At 43.2% G+C, this 19,336-nt stretch overlaps 1 protein-coding gene across 1 annotated transcript; it reads right to left on the bottom strand.

The window, feature by feature from the left end:
• Nucleotides 1–1,119: 1,119 nt before the first annotated feature.
• Nucleotides 1,120–16,458, bottom strand: acvr1c (activin A receptor type 1C; the record flags this gene model as incomplete). The annotated part of the gene is made up of 9 exons (XM_080018870.1): nucleotides 16,390–16,458; nucleotides 11,157–11,390; nucleotides 6,138–6,380; nucleotides 5,824–6,054; nucleotides 5,569–5,736; nucleotides 4,784–4,940; nucleotides 3,328–3,452; nucleotides 2,496–2,626; nucleotides 1,120–1,263 (listed from the first exon to the last, which is right to left on the bottom strand). Exons 1-9 carry the CDS (start codon nucleotides 16,442–16,444, stop codon nucleotides 1,120–1,122), a joined length of 1,488 nt encoding a protein of 495 aa, XP_079874996.1. The 5' UTR covers nucleotides 16,445–16,458.
• Between the last annotated feature and the right edge of the window lie 2,878 nt (nucleotides 16,459–19,336).

The raw sequence follows: 19,336 nt of genomic DNA, 5'->3' as shown, positions 1-19,336 counted from the left end.
CAGCTGTGCAGTGGCAGGAATGTAGTACCAGGGTGACAGACAGGGGGAGCTAGGGACAGAACAACTGTAACAAACCAGGGCAAAACAAGGAACAGAATAAACTTATAACAAAACGGGGCAAAACCATGACAGCACATGTGCAAAGAAACACACGCACACACGCATGCACGCACACACACGTACCAAATGGCTCAGGTACCCTCTTTCCATACGCCTTTAATGACAGGGGATGACAATCCATCCTGTCACGGTGTTATTATGATAATATTATCCAGGTGAAGTATCACCTTTACTGAGTAATTATGAGTTAATTTTCAGAGTTTGTAGTATTAATGTGTGGCTGGGTCAAAGGAATTTCAGAATTCTAATTAAAACATTATTTTCAATGTGAATAAATAAAATAGAAAACATTTCAAAGTAAGAAAAATACTTTGTGGTCAGTGAGTAAGGCAGTAAACGGAAATTAACTTTTAAATCTACAAACATTATTTTTAGCCAGTATTGAAAACACTCTTACCTCAGCATCTCTCCGCACCTTCATCAGTACAAACACTTCGTATGTGTGTGCACCCGGTTCTGAAAGATCTGAGGCTGTTTTTCACACCACTTTGAAGTAAACTCGCCTAAGGGCTTCCAAAAAAATAACTTAAAACAAAAAGCCAGGAGCGGGGTGAGCCTTTGTGCAGGGACCCCCTCGCGGAGGTCCTGTGGAATTCCGTAAAGCAAGTCAGCGTGTTTTGCCCCATAATTCTTCTTCCCGACTCTGTCCTGAAGCACATTTCTTTCTTGAATGCTAGAAAGTAATATGGCACAGAAGCATCAACGCTCAATGTGCAACTTAAAGCTTTTGGGCACTTCAGTGTCTGAGGTAGTAAAACACGGTCCACTTCAGATGGATCTTCCTGTCGGAGGTTCTCACCGGTCCTATTTTACAAGACAAGGCTTCCCAAGACACTTCCAACACATCCTTTGGCAACATCATCATCATCATCATCATCATCATCTCCCTCGCTCGTCGGACATGTACCACTCGGTCTCGTCCAGCGGGGGGCGACCTCGCACAACCAGATAGGAAGTCAGCCGACCAGCGCCAGCACCGGTACAGATCTTGCAGATTGATCAGATCTCGCAGATCTCTCTAATCTTGACGTCCCTGACGACGGTCACCTGAGAGATGGTTTTCTTGACCCGCAGCGCGGTGAGTCGAGCGGCTGCGTTGGTGTACCAGCACTCCCTCATCAGCTTCCCCATCACACGCAGAGCCTGGCCAGGGAAACAAGACATGGATCACTGAGCTGTTACACTGTTTAGTGCATAAACTTTTTTTTTTTTTTTTTATTCGGGATATAACATATCCTTTTAACCATAAAATAAAGAGAAATGGCATTGACAAAACGATTGACACCGCAGATATATATATATATTTGGTAGCACAGCCTTGAGAAAATAACTGCTGTCAAGTGCTTCCTATAGACTTCAGCGAGATTCCTACACCTCTCTACCGGCAGTTTGGCCCACTCTACTGTTGCAAACTGCTCCAGCTCTCTCTGATTTGAAGGGTGCTTTCTTCCAACTGCTGTTTTCAGCTCTCTCCACAGGTGTTCAATGGGATTTCGATCTGGGCTCATTGCTGGCCACTTTAGAACAGTCCAGTGTTTAGTTTTGAACCATTCCTGGGTGCTTTTGATGCGTGTTTTGGTTCATTGTACTGCTGGAGGATGCCCGTTGCAGGCTCTTTAGGCGGTGGACAGTGGTCAGCATGGACACTCTGACCGGTCTGCAGCTACACAGCCACATACATAGCAAGCTGTGATGCACTGTGTGTCCTGACACCTTTCTATCATAGCAGCATTAACTTTTTCACCAATTTGTGCTACAGTAGCTCGACTGGGGGATCATCTGCTTTTTTTGTTTCGGAGTAAAATAAAAAGTATAATAAAATGGAATAAAATAAAACACATCCAAAACAAAAAAACACAAGGTTCTCAATGTGTTATTGAGAGGAACGGGGAAGAGCGGCGGATGGAGACCGTGGCCGCAAATTATGCGTGGAGAGGGAGACAGGTCCCGATCTAGACCTGATCTCAGGTCTTCTATAGCCTTCTTTCTGTCCTCTACTCTCGTGGTAAGTGAAATCAGACTCACGCAGAGCGTGGTCGTCACCCATATCTGAACTTTTCGCTCTTTTTCCAACTCAGGCCCTTATTAAAATACCGGTTCACATCATTTATAATAATAGTTGATAATACTAGCACAACCTCTCTGAACACTGTATTATAAATGATGAGAACCAACATTTTAATAAGCCCAGGGTGAAAAATGGGAACGTATCTATTTTATCATCCCAATGGAATAAAATATTTAGTGAAAATGATTTTTTATCGTACGGTTCCATTACAATGAGGCCACAGTTGCAGTACATTTCACCCAACCCCCCCCCCCCCCCCCCCCCCCCCCCAAAAAAAAGCAGCATTTAGAAATTCCGCAGGTCTCACCTCGCAGCTCTGCCACTGGTTGGGGATGTTGGGTCTCAGCTTCTGCTCGCACACCACCTTCCTCACGTCCTCCACCGACGGATCCGAAGGGACCAGGTCATAGTAAGGCAGCTGGAAATCCTCGTTGAGTCCTGGGGGGAGGGAAATCGGAAAATACAAGGAAAACTTAAAAAGCGAAGACGAGACGAACAAGACGATGTAGTTCCATTCATGAGAAAGGAGTCTACGAAAAAAATGCACCACAGAACAGATTCAGATGAGCGGGGGAGAAAAAAACAATGCATTGTTTGTGGTAAATGTATTGTGCACCCAATTTCCGAGGCCGGCTGAGTAACGATTTTTAAGATTAAATGAAAAGAATGAATTGAAAGTACATGAAATGGACTTGATTTGACAACGTGAGCTCCTGTCCTTAAACACATGAATAAATACCCCAAAACAATGCTCAGAAAACCCTTTTAACATTCTGCTCGAGTAAAAGTATGTAAAGTGTTTGTATTCAACGCACTTGTGTATCAAAAGTGAAAGTAGGTGTTCACCACCTGTTCATCGTGTCAGCGCATTAACATCTGTAGGCTGAGCCCAAAGTGTTGACGCTCCGGTTTTTATCGCAGATTTAAAACCATCTCATTTGCGAATCTAAATTCTAAAACAAACCCTTTTTACAAACCTGTTGGATGGCTTAGAACACAAAAGAATAGAATAAAATAAAATAGAACAGAATAGAACTTCATTGACTAAAAGTGCAAAGTCTTAAAACTAGTACACAGTACACTCGATTAAAGTGTGAGTTTTTGTTGACGTGTGGGTGTGTGTGTGTGGGTGCGCGCACCTCGGACAGAGCACCTCCTGGCCAATTCCCAGAACACGAGGCCCAGGGAGTAGATGTCCGCCCGCTTAAACGACTCGAAGGAGCTGGTATTGATCGTCTCGTCCAGGATCTCGGGAGCCATGTACCTGAGGGCGGACAGAGTCATTTAGGCCTAATCACAGGAAAACAACATGTTCCCGCCGTGGGCAATTTGCTTTCATCCCAATTCTGTTATGCCGCCAAGGGGCCACTTCCGGTCCCATTAAAGCTCTAGTGCTGGGTCCCCTAGCATAAAAAAACAAAATGTATTTTACTCAGTATCATAAATGAGGAATCACTTCAAAATACTAATCCGGGGACCAAGCTCAGTGATGGAAATACAAGTACAATTCCAAATTACAGTGTGGTTTGAGATGAACGTGAACTGCTGGATTCACGTCAGTGTTACAGACACAAAAATGGGCTGTTTTCAAAGTTATTTCTGAAAGCAGCACATAATAACAGCCCATTGCTTTAGATTGAAAAGCATCACTAAACGCCTGTGTACCATGCAGAAAATGCCACAAACTGCTGAAAACACTCTCTAAAACCCTCTCTAAAACCCTCTCTAACACCCTCTCTAAAACACTTGTTTGTTATGGTTTTTCATTGGTGGGAAAAATGTCCACAACACTAAGAACAAACGATTAATATCCTGTGAATGTGATTAAATGTGGTCATTCCTCCATCTCCATTTTCCATTAAAAAAAAAAAAAAAAAAAGCTCCTGAGGCTTGAGAGCGTGGGCGCGCGTTCGCCAACGCCGGCGCCGGCCCGCCTGTTTTACAAACTCAAAAAATCAAAACGAATTATTTCGATGCGTTACCGCAAAGTGGACGAACAAATTAAATTCTTCATCTCCCTTCCATGATCAAACTCCTTCTTTGCGGCGTCTGGTTTGATCAAATTGGTACCTGAGGGCGCCAACATTTTCGGCACTTAATTGGGCAGGTAACTCTCCCGCGGGTCCCAAAAGAGGCACGTTGCTTCCTGTGCTGGTTTCAAGGTGCACTTGTTCCCAGCATCCAGCCGCGATTTATTAAAATGTTATTTAGCAGGCGCCGCGCGCGCCCCGGCCGACGCGTTTCATTACTACGCTGGCAAGCGCGGCTTAAGCTGCTCCAGGAATAGACGCCGGGACACACGAAAATTGACACTCGTATTCCGGGTAATGGCTTCCATAAACAAAGGAGAGCAAAAATAAGCCGGGTGGATGAGGCTGCATGCTTCTCATTAACATTTGGCTCCTGGGGTCTGTTTCTCATGTTTAGTGCAGTGGCCGGATTATTTTTTTTTTTAACAAGGCTGCTGTCGACTCTCTTAACTTTTTATTTTTAAACGTAACGTTCTTCGGGGGGTGGAAAACCTTGCGGGATTTATGAGTCTGTCTTAGTAACTAAGCGATTACAAACGATTAAAAAATAAGACGAAGGCCTCACCTCTTGGTCCCCACTCTGTGGTTGGATGGGATGTCGAGGGTGTTGCTGTTGGAGTCGTGCTTCACCGACAGCCCCAGGTCAGCGATGACCGCCGTGCCGTTCTTCTTCACCAGCACGTTTTTCGACTTGATGTCCCGGTGGGCGATGGCGGGCTTCCCTGGAAATAATTTTTGTACGAGAAAAATCTCAGTGGAAATGTTGAAAATATGTGCACGCCGCCATTGCTGCATGATGTATGACAGGCTGTACTCCGATAATATTCGATTGGAGTCATTGGTTCCACTTGAAATATTGCTTTAATTTGTTAAACCTGTGGGGTTTTTTTTGGTTTTCCCAACTTAAAATGTATTCTTAATTGATTTTGTTGAAAAAGTTGAAGAGACCCTAAAAATTAAAAAAGCTAATGTTTAAAGTGGAACCATTGACATTTTTCTTCTCAATGTAGTGTTAGTTCTCACATTTATATTATTTAATATGAAATCAGTGTTTAAAGAAATCCGGCCAAGCATAAATGTTGCCTTAGAGATTTGACATTGACAAAATATACGTTTTGTATATATCAGCTGACCATTATGATAGGGATTTGGATGAGGACGCACATCCATTATGTGTGATTAGTTTTCTGTGTCGTGTTGATTTATTCCACACTTGTATAATCCTTTGAATTCCCCAATATGAGGTCAGTGCCATAGAATTTGTAGGTTACAATTTGTGCCTAAATAGGGTTCGCCAACGAAACAATAGTATTTTTTTCCAAAAAGAAAAAAAAACATCACAAAACTTACCCTGAGTGCCAATGATTTCCATGTGCAGGTGCGCCAGGCCGCTGGCGATGGACGTGGCCAGGATGACCATCCCCTCCACCGACAGCGTGTACCTGTTCAGGTAGTCGAACAAGGAGCCGTGCTCGTGGTACTCGGACACCAGCCACAGCTGAGTCCAGGAGCCGTTATCTGAAAAACACCACACTATGACCTCCCTGAACTGAGCGGATTACCCCGCCTACCAAACGGTCCTGGCAGTTCAGTCGGAGGATCTACCTTTGTTGTCAGCAGCAATAAAGCCCAGGATGTTCTCGTGCCTGAGCATGATGGTCTGGTAGATCTCGGCCTCTCGGAACCAGGAGCGCTCGTCTCTGGAGGAGAAGATCTTCACGGCCACGTCCTCTCCCCGCCACTTGCCCCGCCACACCTCGCCGAATCGGCCCTTCCCTATGGACTCCTGGAGGACGATGGTCCGAGCGATAGTCCGCTGGACCAACAGGGGTAGCCCTGCAGAGGAAAGATCACGCCGTGAGCCAGAGCTCCGCCATTATTACTACTATGTGACGCTCGCACCGCAACGCCACTCTTACCAGAGCCCGATCCCGAGGTGCTCATGTCATAGATCAGGTCTTTGAGACATTTGTCGGGCGACATGAGCATCTGGTTGTCCAGAGGCTCCTCTGCGTTCTGCTCGTTGGCTCTTCTGTAGGCGCAGCGCTGGCCCTGCGCAGCCAACACTCCCAGCAGGATGGCGACGCACAGCAGGCAGGACGGCACCGTGATGACCACGGCCAGCTCCAGCCGGCCCCAGCCTGGGCCTCCCAACGGCCTCTCTGTTCACGACAAGCGCATGAAGGCGTCAGAAAGACGGGCTGACCCCCGACACACACCGAGCAAAGCATTTGCAATAAGCATTGCTATCATGGCTCTACCATGGCAACTTTGCAAAATTGACCATTGGGGATAAGGAAAACGTGGGCAGTTGTAAATATACACTTATCTTATCTATCACCATGTAATTGTAATGGATCTAATGAAAACTCTGCCCTCTAGTGTTCACTAGCAAGTTTGTCATGATCAAAACGTGCGTTGGTGGGTAGCTGCACAAGTTATCAATCACAATCACAGTGGCATGATAAAAAAAAACAGAAAAACAAGATTATTCAAGGTTCTTTGCCCACCTATGTAGAGGGACAGGTGCGTAGGAGGACAACTGGAACTTCTCAAAATAGTCAACAGAAGAAGAGACTCCCGCACTCTAAACCTTCTAACCTTGGGTTCAGTAGTCATTGGATATTGAACGAAGCGACACTTGGGACAGAGGACCTTCATCGGATAAACATCGGTCAAAGGGACGGCATGGTCTCAACAGCAATTTATATTCGAAACAGCGCTTTAATAATTGAAATGCGGCGCAATTCTCGCCAATTCTAGATCCATGTGGCAAAACACTGGTTCCGTCTCCCCTAAATTAAGCACAAGACGCCGCGCGGCTCTCGCCATTGTGACATTGTGCCGCTGTGACATCACAAATCGTCTGTGACCGGGCGGACTAGCGCCACACATCTGGCGGCGCGGCGCGTCTTTGTCGCCTCCATTTTGGGACCAAGTCTCCCAGACTGCGCTCCCCTCGCGGGGACGCGTCCAACGACCTATAGAAGCGCCTCCGGGGTTGGAGTGCGCACCTGGCTCCGTCCAAACGCCGCCCTCCCATGCAGCCCCTAAACCAGACGCCCAGAAGTAGAGAGCGTCATCAGGGCTATTTCGACGCCTGCTTTCTTGGCTCTCGTGGCCTCCCACTGAAGGGTCCACTGATGGAAGCGGTGTTGTCTATCACTGCCAGAACAGAACACTACCGCCCAGGCCCCAAGGAATAAATACTTTGGAGGAAACATGCCGACGAAACATCTAAACCCTGATCTGAACTATGCCTACGGTCTAGAAATGTATCCATCCATTCCATTCATTCCATTCATGTTAAGTGCTGGTGCATGCCCGTTCAAAGTTAAAAGACTTTCTCGGACGTTTTGATGGCACAGTTTAACATAATGTCAAAGATTCAGTCCCGTGTTCCACAGTGGAAGACAAACCTGGTGGTTAAAGTCACACACCGGCCCCCCTCTGTTTATTCAAAGTTCATCAATATTACACGTGTCGCGGGTCCAAATCGCACCAAATTCGACACGGCGCGTCCTTGGGTCCCCGGCGACACGCCCGCCAAGTGTGAAGTCGATCGGATGAACGGCTGTCGAGATAACCGAAGGACAGACAGACGGACGGACAAGAGATTCCTTCCTTTATCGGTAAGATTAGATATCCATCTCAAAGGTTCAGGTACTTGAAGGTGCTTGAAGGAGGAATGTCCATCATTTTATCCTTAGTTACACATCTGTGCCTTATATTAATATTAGCAGCAGCGTTTCAACTGGTTTCATGTTGTTTCATGTTTTTCATGCTTTGTGTCCTTTTTAAATTCCATAAAAGGTCCCTCTCCTCCAATACGCTCGGGACATTGCAAAATATGCATTTTATTTTATTTTTTTCACAGCTGCCTTAACATCAGTGAACAAACAGCAAACAAGTGTTTCCTAAGACGTTCTTTTTAGCCTTTATCCTAAAAGCACCCGGCACCTAACGTCCACTTGGCGAAAAAGCAGACGTGGACAGGAACCAAGTCTCCGCTCTCCTCTGACCCAGTAGCCTTGACATGTTGCAACACATTTTTTCCTCTGGACTAAAGCAACTGCACAACAGGTTTTGGGAAATAGGCTGTATTGGACCTTGGAGACTACTTAAAAGAAAAAAAAGTCAAGAAGTTATCGCAACAGCCGTTCACCATGTTAAATATTTTACATGTTATATACTATATGTATATATATTTTTCCGTTCAACTCAAGCCCAGATGTGTGGCTTTTCAGTCAACAGTCAATTTACATAATTGACATAATTTCAAGTTATGACGTCTTGATATTTTTAATATGACAGCATAAAAAAAATGCAGTTTTATGCATAACGAAATGATAAAAACAGCACAAAGTATAAACAAGCAATCCACTGCAGACCATCTTTTATATGTAACTATAAATAGAAAAAAATAGGAGCTGCAGGGAAAATTAAATCAATTTATTTTTAGTTTGTATATGCTCATGAGTGCAGTAGGAATATGAATCAACAAAATAAATTAGTTTTATTCCTTCGGAATAACAGATTTAATAGAAGTGTATGATAGAGGTGTATCATTAATGTGTATAAGTTATGCAATAAACAATTTGCACGTAAAAACTAGACCTCCACAAATAAATACCCCCAAAACTACGTTATGAGTGTCCTGGTGTGATTTCCATCTGATCAGTGGAACAGATTGATCTTTGCCCCTGCTTTTCGACTGCAGTGCCAAACACGAGCCCCGAGGCTCCAGCCCAAACCAGCAGATAGAATCCAAACATCCACGTATCTTCACAGCCCCAAAAATATTACCCCTGCATTGTCAGTCATCAGTCGCTGCAGGGATCGCAAATTACACTCTATCGATGACAATGCCGTCCGTTTTAGTTTTTTCTTTTCTTTTAATTGAGTGGTTTTGCATTGATCCCACCCATTCATCGGCAGCGCTGGCAATTTGGAAACGCTCGTACCTCGGTGCTCCGCGCGATCAATGCGGTAACCAGGCAACCGTCCTTTTAGCCCGAGCAAGGAACCGCCATGACCAAAAGTTCCCAGCTAGGACGGGCTACCCGTCGATGGGTAGCCCAGCTTGTCCCTCTTGGCAAAACTATCCACGAGTATACATAATATTCAGATGGCTTCGCAGATAATATGTTTTGTCTTGGAAATAAAAGTGCACAGGATTCCTCCAACGTAATCTAGGTATCAAGACATTCTGCATATAAATGTGTTAAATTGGAGATATTGAAAAGAAGGTCCAGAAGTGCATGCTTTGGTCCACACATGTGGAATTTGCACTAAAACAGAGTTGTGCATTGCAATGCATGCTTTAAATTTAGGGAGCAGCTTTGAAATAAAATAAAATCAGTTTTAGTGACGAATTCATTGCAAACTTGCCTGTGATCTGGCCATCTTGCATTCGCTGCGACAAAACCCGACAAACCTACTGATTAAACCACATAATTTTATAATATCCTCATAGCCGTGCATTCATAGAGAGCGCAGAATGAACTCTCGCATATGGAGAACCTGGAAACTCACCGCATGGGACCCATGAGAGGATTTTCCCCCCCTCACCCACGGACGGTTCCACAGGCGTGGGTGAGGTATTTATAAATCGGGTGGCAGGGATCGGCCTGACTTCCCTTAACCCCTGCCAGCGTTATTATGTCACAGGATCTAGCAGGATCACAATCCACCACGTCTGGCCGGGGACACAGTCTAGCCTGAGCGGGAAATCCCAAACAGATTGGGCCCTTGTTTCACTCCCCCTGTGTTTTAAAAGCATGAATGGGTATGCAGTCCGACTGTGTTGTGTGCAGGACCGATACACTCTTTTGTTTTCCCCTTTTATGCCTTTGCATTTATTTCTGCACTTCTCTTTTAAGTAATCGATTCGAATCACAGATCGGAGGCCTAGAGCCCCAAAACATGTTGAATACACAAACAGAGCACAAGCGGAAACAAGTTCAAAACCTCAGCACTGTTGGTTACAAGTGATCAACTGCTGAACAAAGCTCCATGTGTTCCACCATTTTCCATTGTTATCCATCCCTGTTTTTGTGTGTGTGTGTGTGTGTGTGTGTGTGTGTGTGTGTGTGTGTGTGTGTGTGTGTGTGTGTGTGTATATATATATATATATATATATATATATATATATATATATATATATATATATATATGTGTGTATGTGTGTGTGTGTGTTATACACGTATATTATTATATATAATACAATATGTAAATAAGAAATGGTATGATACATGTTATAAGATATGAAATATGATATGATAAGATATATTATGTTAATAATATTATATTTATATTTAAACCTATAACCATGCTAGTGACCATGATGTCACTTAGCCCCAGCTATTAGAACTGCATTTAGTATATTCTGTATATGTTTTTTATTTAAACTTTTTTTTAAATTAAATTAATTTTCTTTATGATATTTGTTTGTACAGCCATGCACTTTCATCATCCCGAAAAATTCCTTGTTTATATAAATGTACTGGAGATTCTGATACTGGTTCTGATCCGATTGCGTTTATCATGTTGTTTACTTTTTACTGTTGATTTTTGTTTTTCTTAGGTTTATGCTCCATTGTTTATACCGCTTAAATTCTTCAGGTTTGTACCGCTTAAAATGTTCAGGTTCATTTTCCAATATCCTGCTATATTTTGATATTTTTCATTGTGAACAGTTGGCTGCAAGCTTTTATTGTATATTTCACTGTTTTCCCATATAGCGCCACTTTCTTTTTCATATTTAGAATTTTTATTTACATAATTTTATACTATTGTTTCTTATAATTATTGCCTATTGTTTTTGATGTGAGCGGCTGGGACATTGCAATTTCCCTCCAGGGATGAAAAAACGTTTCTATCAGTCTATGCTGTTGTTGTTGTTGTTGTTGTCGTCGTCGCCATGCAAACAACTGTACCTGGGTTGAGGTGCAGGGTCTCGTTGTTGCAGAAGTCGGTGAAGCAGCAGTTCCTCTTGGAGACGTTGTTTCGGGAGCTGTGGCAGAACATCTCGCCCTTCATCTCGGCGGGCGTCAGGCAGGACTTGACCGACTTCTCCTGCCCGTCGACCAGCATCACCGAGTTCCAGCACGCGCCGTCCGTGCCCGTCTCACACGTGTGGTTTGTGCATAGCTGGCACACGCACTTTAGCGCTGAAACACACACACACACAATGTTTTAACGTGGATTTAGTTTTGTGACTGGCTGGTTTGGTCTGGGAGACCCCAGACAGACAGGGGATGTTAAAAACACACTCAGGTTTTTATAACACTCTATATGCATACTGCTATAACCATTGTTTACACCCTGCATTCTATATATATTCACACAAACTAACACAACTTTCGAGATTTGTTATAATGTGATTTGTTGCTACCAGAGATGTTCGGTTGATTGTAGATTTGTTTTCTTTTTTTTTTTTTGTGTATTTTCTGGATTATTGCACATCGCCAATTTTTTCATCTTTGTCATTTTCTAATGTCTATCTTCAGTATATATGTATATGTCTGTCTGTATCTCTGTCTATCTCTATGTCTATCAATCTGTTTCTGCCTGTCTGTCTATATCAGTCCATCTGTCTCTCTCTCTGTATGTCTGTCTGTCTGTCTATATATCTGTCTGTCTGTCTGTCTCACGTCTCACTCAAAGCAATGGCTTATGTTTGCTTGGAAATGTAAATGTCAATTAATTAATCAACACAATATTTGTTTTTTGGGAAGTCTGCCAAGACAACTGCAATTGCTCCCTTATCATTTACATTTTATTAAAAATGTAATAAAACAACCAAAGGCCAAAGTGCCCGTCCATCAAAACCTTTAGCCCAATGGGAGTGAGGGCGTGTCAATTCTTCAATTATTGCGGGTTTTAACGGGAGCGTTAAATAAAACATGGCATGTCTTGTCAAAACAGCCGGTCACGTCGATGTAACAGAAAATGTATGCTTTGCATCCATGACCCGCGGGTTATCCACGTCCCCTCACTATATTTTCTCATCACATATTTGACCTGATCATTGTTTTCTTCCCACAGTGAGAGCATGTGTGCGCTGCGCGGTGCCAGACGGCTGCTCCAGTGACTTCCGCGTCCTTTCACTCTCTACGGGGCGAGCTGGGTGTTATGTAAGAAGGTACAAGAAGGAACGGCTGTAATGCCTCTTAGTCTAACACCCAGATAATCCGCTGCTCTTCTGGGAGCTACTGTCCTGCTACGTTCCATGAGGCCACCGGCGAAATAAAAAAACCCTCACTCTGAACCACAACGGGAATATCACAAGTTCTATTAAGACGGTTTATGGTTCAAATGTAAAAGTGTGGGTTTACAACAATTTAGTATACACTCAGTTTACAGTTGAGTCCAATCTCGAGGCGATTTAAAAGAAGAGTTTCATTGAAAACCTCATTCGTTACTTGAATATCAAAACCAATATTTAAATAGGCCTATATCATTTAGGAATTGTGCCCCAAAATGACTATTTTCTTTGCAGAATACTACTTATTTTACTGTTTTGGTGCCAACGAGAGAGCTCAAATGTGTTATTTACACATCATGTGTAATAAATAATGGTGCGGGACCTCAGGATCTTTCACAATGCATTAACTAGAATTATCTCCGGGAGTCAAGTCAGAATGAAATGTCCTGGAGAGGAAGTGTGACAGGGAGCAGACGGCAGACCTCCAGACCTCCAGACATTGAAATGTCTGGCACATTGTCTGACGGGTCATGTGCCCTCATCGTCCAATCCTCGTCCTCCTCCTCGCTGCCTGTGATGGGGGCCTAAAAATATCCATTCATACACTTCAAATGAACGTGTGATGTCTGTGCTGTGACATGCAAAAGTTGCTGATCAGCAATGTCTAGTTTCAAAGAGAGATTGTGCTCATCTTTAATAACCGTAATATCAGCTCAAAAAATACAAAGACAACTTTTGAAAAATATATAATTTTTTTTAATTACTCGATTTAACTTAAAGAGTGATGCATCAAAATGTCATATGAGAATATTAGTTGATATGGCTTCACTAGTACTTACATATTTACCATGTAAACTGTTAAATTAATGCATTCTCTCATACACACAGCCTTTTAAAGAAGAATCAAACATACAAATTGGAAGTATAAAAATTCTACACTTACTTGTTGCAACATATCTAACACTGGTTTCAAATGCCCAGTGACATTTAGATGGCAACACATGACTGTGCAATCTGATGGTTAGTCAAAAGGAATAAGCATTATTCATTATTCAAAATGAATAGCTCAAATCATTGCGATCGGTCGATTATCTAATGATTACGACAGCTTTACATTTGTGTCAAAGTAGCAGCAGCAGAACTGATATTGTATACCACCAGTTCCCATAACTACCAAACTATTTCCTGCCGATGTACTATCCAGTAGACACGCACGTGCACGCACACACGCGCGCACGCACACAGAATTGTCAAATCCAAAAGATCTTGCTGTCCGTTAGGGGGATTTCATTGGGGCTTGATGAGGTCAAATCCAATAATAAAAGCAAGTAAAAGCGAATATTTCACCACAAAAAAGTTACCGCATGTCTACTTTACAGAGGGGATGCTCTGATAGGGAAGGCCCAAAAGTCAAAATCTCCATATCAGTGGTGTTGAAATGATCTGCTCTCTACCCAGCAGATCCATGACATTTAAAACATTCACTAAAATCCTCCTCTCACTTCTGTCTATTGGAGACTAAACATTATATGCAGTTCATTCAACAGCTTAAATACTGATGTAACATACTGTGTGAAAGTAGACCGACCTCGCTGGTAGTGACATCAAGGCCAATTCAGCTGACAAAAAAAAAAAAGTAAATAAGAGCTTGGCTCCAAAAAAATAAATAAAAAGTAAATAAAAAAGATGAGCGCATACACAGCGTTGATCTGTGTTTATAAGTGCAATCTTTTAGGTCCAGCAGTGGAACCAGTGCGGGTGGTAAATACTTAACTGATTAGGTGAATGAGCGGCTCGTATTAGATCTAAGCAGTGAAAGTCCAGCTCGGGACAAAGTGCTGTACTTTACAGTCCTTTGCTACCGAGACAGAAACGGCTCTAGAGATAGCAAAGTCATGTTCCTCCTGAACAATCCACAGAGGGCAAAAGTCACTTCTGGGCAACAGAAGAAGCACCAGGTTGGATGCAAATTGCAAATCGCTCTTATTGTTGACCTTTAAGATCAGTAGACTTTAGTAGATTACTCAAATGAAGAGGCTCCTCACATGTTGTTCTTTAGGTGTTTGCACGTCCTGCCGCCTCCAGCTGTGATAATGATTTACTCGTACTGTGGCTGCTCGCCTAAGTAGAAAGACACCATAACGTCTCCTTTCAAAATACCGAAATAGCTGAGCGGTGAACAAACACGCTTGGCAACCATCAGCCGAACTGCCGTGGTTCAGGTGGGAGAAAACTCCACTCCGAGGCCTGCCTAACACCTAAAACGACAGGCACTGTTACGTTCAAGTCTGTCGACTCAAGTTTCGGCTGCGACCGGAGATGATGTCGGTCAAGTTTTTTTTTGTTTTTTTTTTGGAACTGGGCTTAAAACGAAGTGAGTAAGTGACGCATTTGAGGATAACGTTGCACGTCACCTCTTCCAGGTGAGCAAACTACTCGCTGTTGTTTCGGGAAAAAAACAAGTTCTCCCGTTTTCCCCTTTGTGGTGTGGAACCAAGACGCAGTTCACACTACGGCCACGTGGGGGAGGATCTTAACCCCTCCCTCCCATAAAACATCAAATAAAGACTTGTTTACAAATTAAGGGCATTGTACATTTCAAACCTTTCAAACATGCATCACAATGGAACAGTGTATTGTGCGCTCCCCACAGATGTATCAGTTGTCAATGTCACTGTTCTCCATGGGGGGGGGGGGGGGGGGATGTTATCCTCGGTGGAATGGTGAAAGGAAAGCAGAGCAGCCACCTTTCTGTGAGGTCACGCTGGTCCATGACCATGAAACCAGGATGCGGGAACCAGGCTGAGTCACAGCAGGGAGCACCCAGGAAAATATAATTGAAATATTTTCTAAATCACATTTTACCTCATAGTTGTAAGCAACTGTAAACACATAGAATGTTTAAGGTCCAACTAAGTTTCCAATAAAAAGTCATAAAAAGGAAACATATGCCACTTGCCTTGCGTTTTGAAAAGTGCTTTACCAATGAAGCTTTACTCACTTAGTACCTTTTCCGATCGACTTACCAGACTTCAACATTTTTAACATTATAATCCATGTCTTTTGTGGTCTTATCATCTTTATGTCGGTACATGCACAGTGGTTTATCTGAACTACATTTTTACACTGCAAGCAGAATTGCCCTGTGGGGACAATAAAGTGTATCAACCAATCAACACTCTGGATTATACCTCTGCTTAATAAATTAAGTTATCTGGTTTGGAAAACCTTTAAACTGTATCAAACGTGTCAAGCCCTCAAATACTTTTGACCTTTATGGAGATGTAATATTATTCACATATGAAAAAGATTGCATGTATAATATAATCATTATTATATTTATTATCTTATATTATAATATTTGACTTGTATTTTTTCCCATTGTCAACTTAACACGGTTCTCACAGTATTTTCAGAATTACAACATCGACACCAAGAGAGGACACAGGCATATTTTTAAAGACATTACCAACTTCAAATACATATATAATTAATCTATTTGCAATATATGACAGAATATAACAATTATTGACACTCATATTCTGTATATAAACATATACAGTATTATAAAATGTAAAAAATGATTTGTTTCTTTTGGTTAAGATTTGCTTTGTGGAGTTAAACACATGACAGTTTCTCATACAGTACATTCTATTTTGATAGGCACTTTTTTTTGTTTTGCTCCTTTTTACATTTCACAACCGATTTTTTTTCTCCTGTTAAGGAAACCCAACAGATCCTCAAAGAAAATCTCACCCTGACCAAACCTGGCCAAGGGGCCAATACACGCATCCAGGAGCTAAAATTAAGGCCGATATTGTGATTTAAAAATTAAAAAGAAAACTTTAGTAACGTAAGTAAGTTACGGTCAACAGAGAGACGGTAAACACCATGAGCGCCTGCGTGTGTATTCAGCGCCAGTGGATCCAGTCTATCCAGTATAAATGTGCGTCTGCGCGTACCTGCGGTGATGTGCGCCGCGCTCAGCAGGATCAGCGCCGCCTCACGGAGCCTCATGCCTGGACAGTCATCTGTCCTCTCCCCCCGGATCGTTTCTGCGGACGCCCCGCACTAAGTCATCACTCTTTTCCCGCCCCGCCGTGTGCGCTCAAACCCCCACGGCCGCCGTGCGCCCCGCGCCTCGCTGGACCCCGCGGGGAGAGAGCTGCACCAGCGCGCACGCAACACGGGGGGAGAACTCGCTCCGCCTCCCTCGACGGGGATGAGAGGATTAAGCGGCGGCGGCGGAGACGCGCGGCCGCCGCGGGGACGGCCGCGCCGGCGGGACGCCCCGTCGGGCCCCCGCGGACTGACCTGGACGTTTATTTCGATGGCGCTTTGGAGTGAACAGCGACGGAGGCTGCGTCCGCCGTACGCGTGGGGTTGTCGCCGCCGTTGGTGGCGGGGTCCGCCGTCAAAGGAACCGCACCGGCGGTGTAACGTCAAGTACAAATTTATCGTATTAAGTATGTCACAATACTTCAGTTAAACAAAAAAAACAACAACAGGATTTACATTTCTCTCTCTCTCTGTCTCTCATATAATTTCTATATATATATATATATATATATATATATATATATATATATATATATATATATATATATATATATATATATATATATATATATATATATATATTTATTTATGGATTTATTGATTGATTGATTTATTTATTTATTTCTCTCATATATTATATGTCTCTCATATAATATATATATATATATATTATATGAGAGATATTTATCTCTCTTTCTCTCTGTCTCTCATATATATATATATATATATATATATATATATATATATATATATATATATATATTTATCTCTCTCTCATATATATGTGTGTGTGTGTATATATATATTACATTACATTACATTGCATTTAGCAGACGCTTTTATCCAAAGCGACTTACAATTATTCAAACACCGACGGACGCAGCCATCAGGAGCAATGAGGGGTTAAGTGTCTTGCTCAAGGACACTACAGCATGCTAGCAGGAGGAGCCTGGGATCCAACCAGCAACCTTTAGATTACTAGACGACCAGCTCTACCTCCTGAGCTACCATCCCCATATATATATGTATATATATATATATGTGTGTGTGTGTGTGTGTGTGTGTGTGTGTGTGTGTGTGTGTGTGTGTGTGTGTGTGTGTGTGTGTGTGTGTTTTGCGTATCCTAAATGATGATGCCACCTGCTACAGAGGAACCACTGTTATTAATAAGAACGTGCTGTGGTACGGAAGCCTATCAGGGCCACTCACGAACCTATAAACAATGCCCCTGCGTTTTGAGAATAAAGTCATTGCTTCGGTTTCCAGCACCGCCCCGTGCCCCCGTCCCCCGGACGCGCCCGGAGCAGGGACAGGCTGCCGGTGTCGTGCCTTAAAAGTGACCGTCCGCCAAAAAAACGGATTGCCAAAGAGGTGATTGCAGCATCTACCTTCGCATCACCGAAAGCTTATTTATGCCTCAAAATGACTCGATTTAATTCATGGGGGTTTTATTTGACAGTCTTTTTTTTTTTTTGCCACCTTGAAATACATTTAAAGGGCCAATAGAACTCATAAAATGCAGTTTTGCCCTCGTCACAAAGTGATTGCAGCTCCTACCTTGTGACTGAAAGGTTGTGTGTGTGACTCAAAATGACAATTTCCTTCATACGGTTATATTTGACAGTTTAAAGCCCACCCAGTGGACGGCAATCACCTTTTTGGCACCGCACCTGCTCGCCGGGGTCATACTGTATGCCCTCCCGTCCCGGCTCCTCGTTTCCGCCCCCCCCCCCCCCCTGAGCAGGATGCTCTTCAAACAGGCCGGCACTTTCAGAAATGGACCTTCACTTTAATCTCGGAACACGGGTATGTTCAAAATGTATTTATTTGCATGGCCCAAATGAAAAAAAAAGTAACAGTTGCCGTTTGGAATGTCTCTTTTCCTCCATTCATCATTTTAGGACGTGTGCAACCGGTGAATGAAGCCTGCTCAAGACCTTGAGCCCCGTTCATCTGCATCCTCCACAGCTGCTTCTCGGGCGGCTGAGCAGTCGCAGCACCTGCAATTACCATAGCAACAAAAACTGCAAACATCGAAACTGACCGGGTATAATCAGAAATGTTTTAATCATAAGATCCATGCATGTTAGAATAATAAATAATAGCAACGGTGAATTTGTGTTGACTGCAAAGCCAGCCCCAGAGCGCAGCGAGTAGAAAGGAAGCACAAGGAAGCAGGAGGTTCATTAAGAGGCCAAATCAATTACTGTTGTACGAATGAACGCTTCTCTCTGGGTCACTGTGAAGCAGTTTGGGTGATGAATAAGAAATGGGGAAAACCTTGGAGTGGGACTCAACGAGTCTGCGAGGGGGTTGCTAAAACTGAATGTGAATGTAATGTGCGTGTGTGTGATATCCTGCTCTAATTTTGTCAAAATGTGGTTTGGATGCTCAAATATTTTATTTGGCATCAACGCCATTGTAGGATGCTGGGCAATGCCTTGTTAATCATTAAACGCATTGAATGTTCCATCTTTTCTCAGTCCACCTTCATCTCCGAGCACTTTTAAACACCCCAACATGACGGGTCTAGAAGGGGCCTTAGAGACTGATGGAAAGTAGATAAAAGCAGATAAAAGGACACTTGGATGAAGACGTTCTCAGTGTAAAAGGCTTGGAGTTGGCCCGCCGGCGCCGTCAGCCACAGAAGAAACATCGACGGATGCGGTTGAGAAGAATGGTTCGTGGCAGTCCGGGCGACGTGAATAAATGCGGAAAACATGGCGGGCCCCCAAAATGTTTCTGTTTGGCACCCGTCAAGAACTCTGCTGAGGAATTGGATTGGATTTTGAGCTGGAGCAAAACACCCAATAGACTATTTCACTGAGCTGTTGAATAGAGAGTATTTAA

This window comes from Zeus faber (genome assembly GCF_960531495.2).
Source record: "Zeus faber genome assembly, chromosome: 18".
In the NCBI taxonomy this organism is placed as follows: Eukaryota; Metazoa; Chordata; class Actinopteri; order Zeiformes; family Zeidae; genus Zeus; species Zeus faber.
This window is presented reverse-complemented; position numbering and strand designations above follow the sequence as displayed.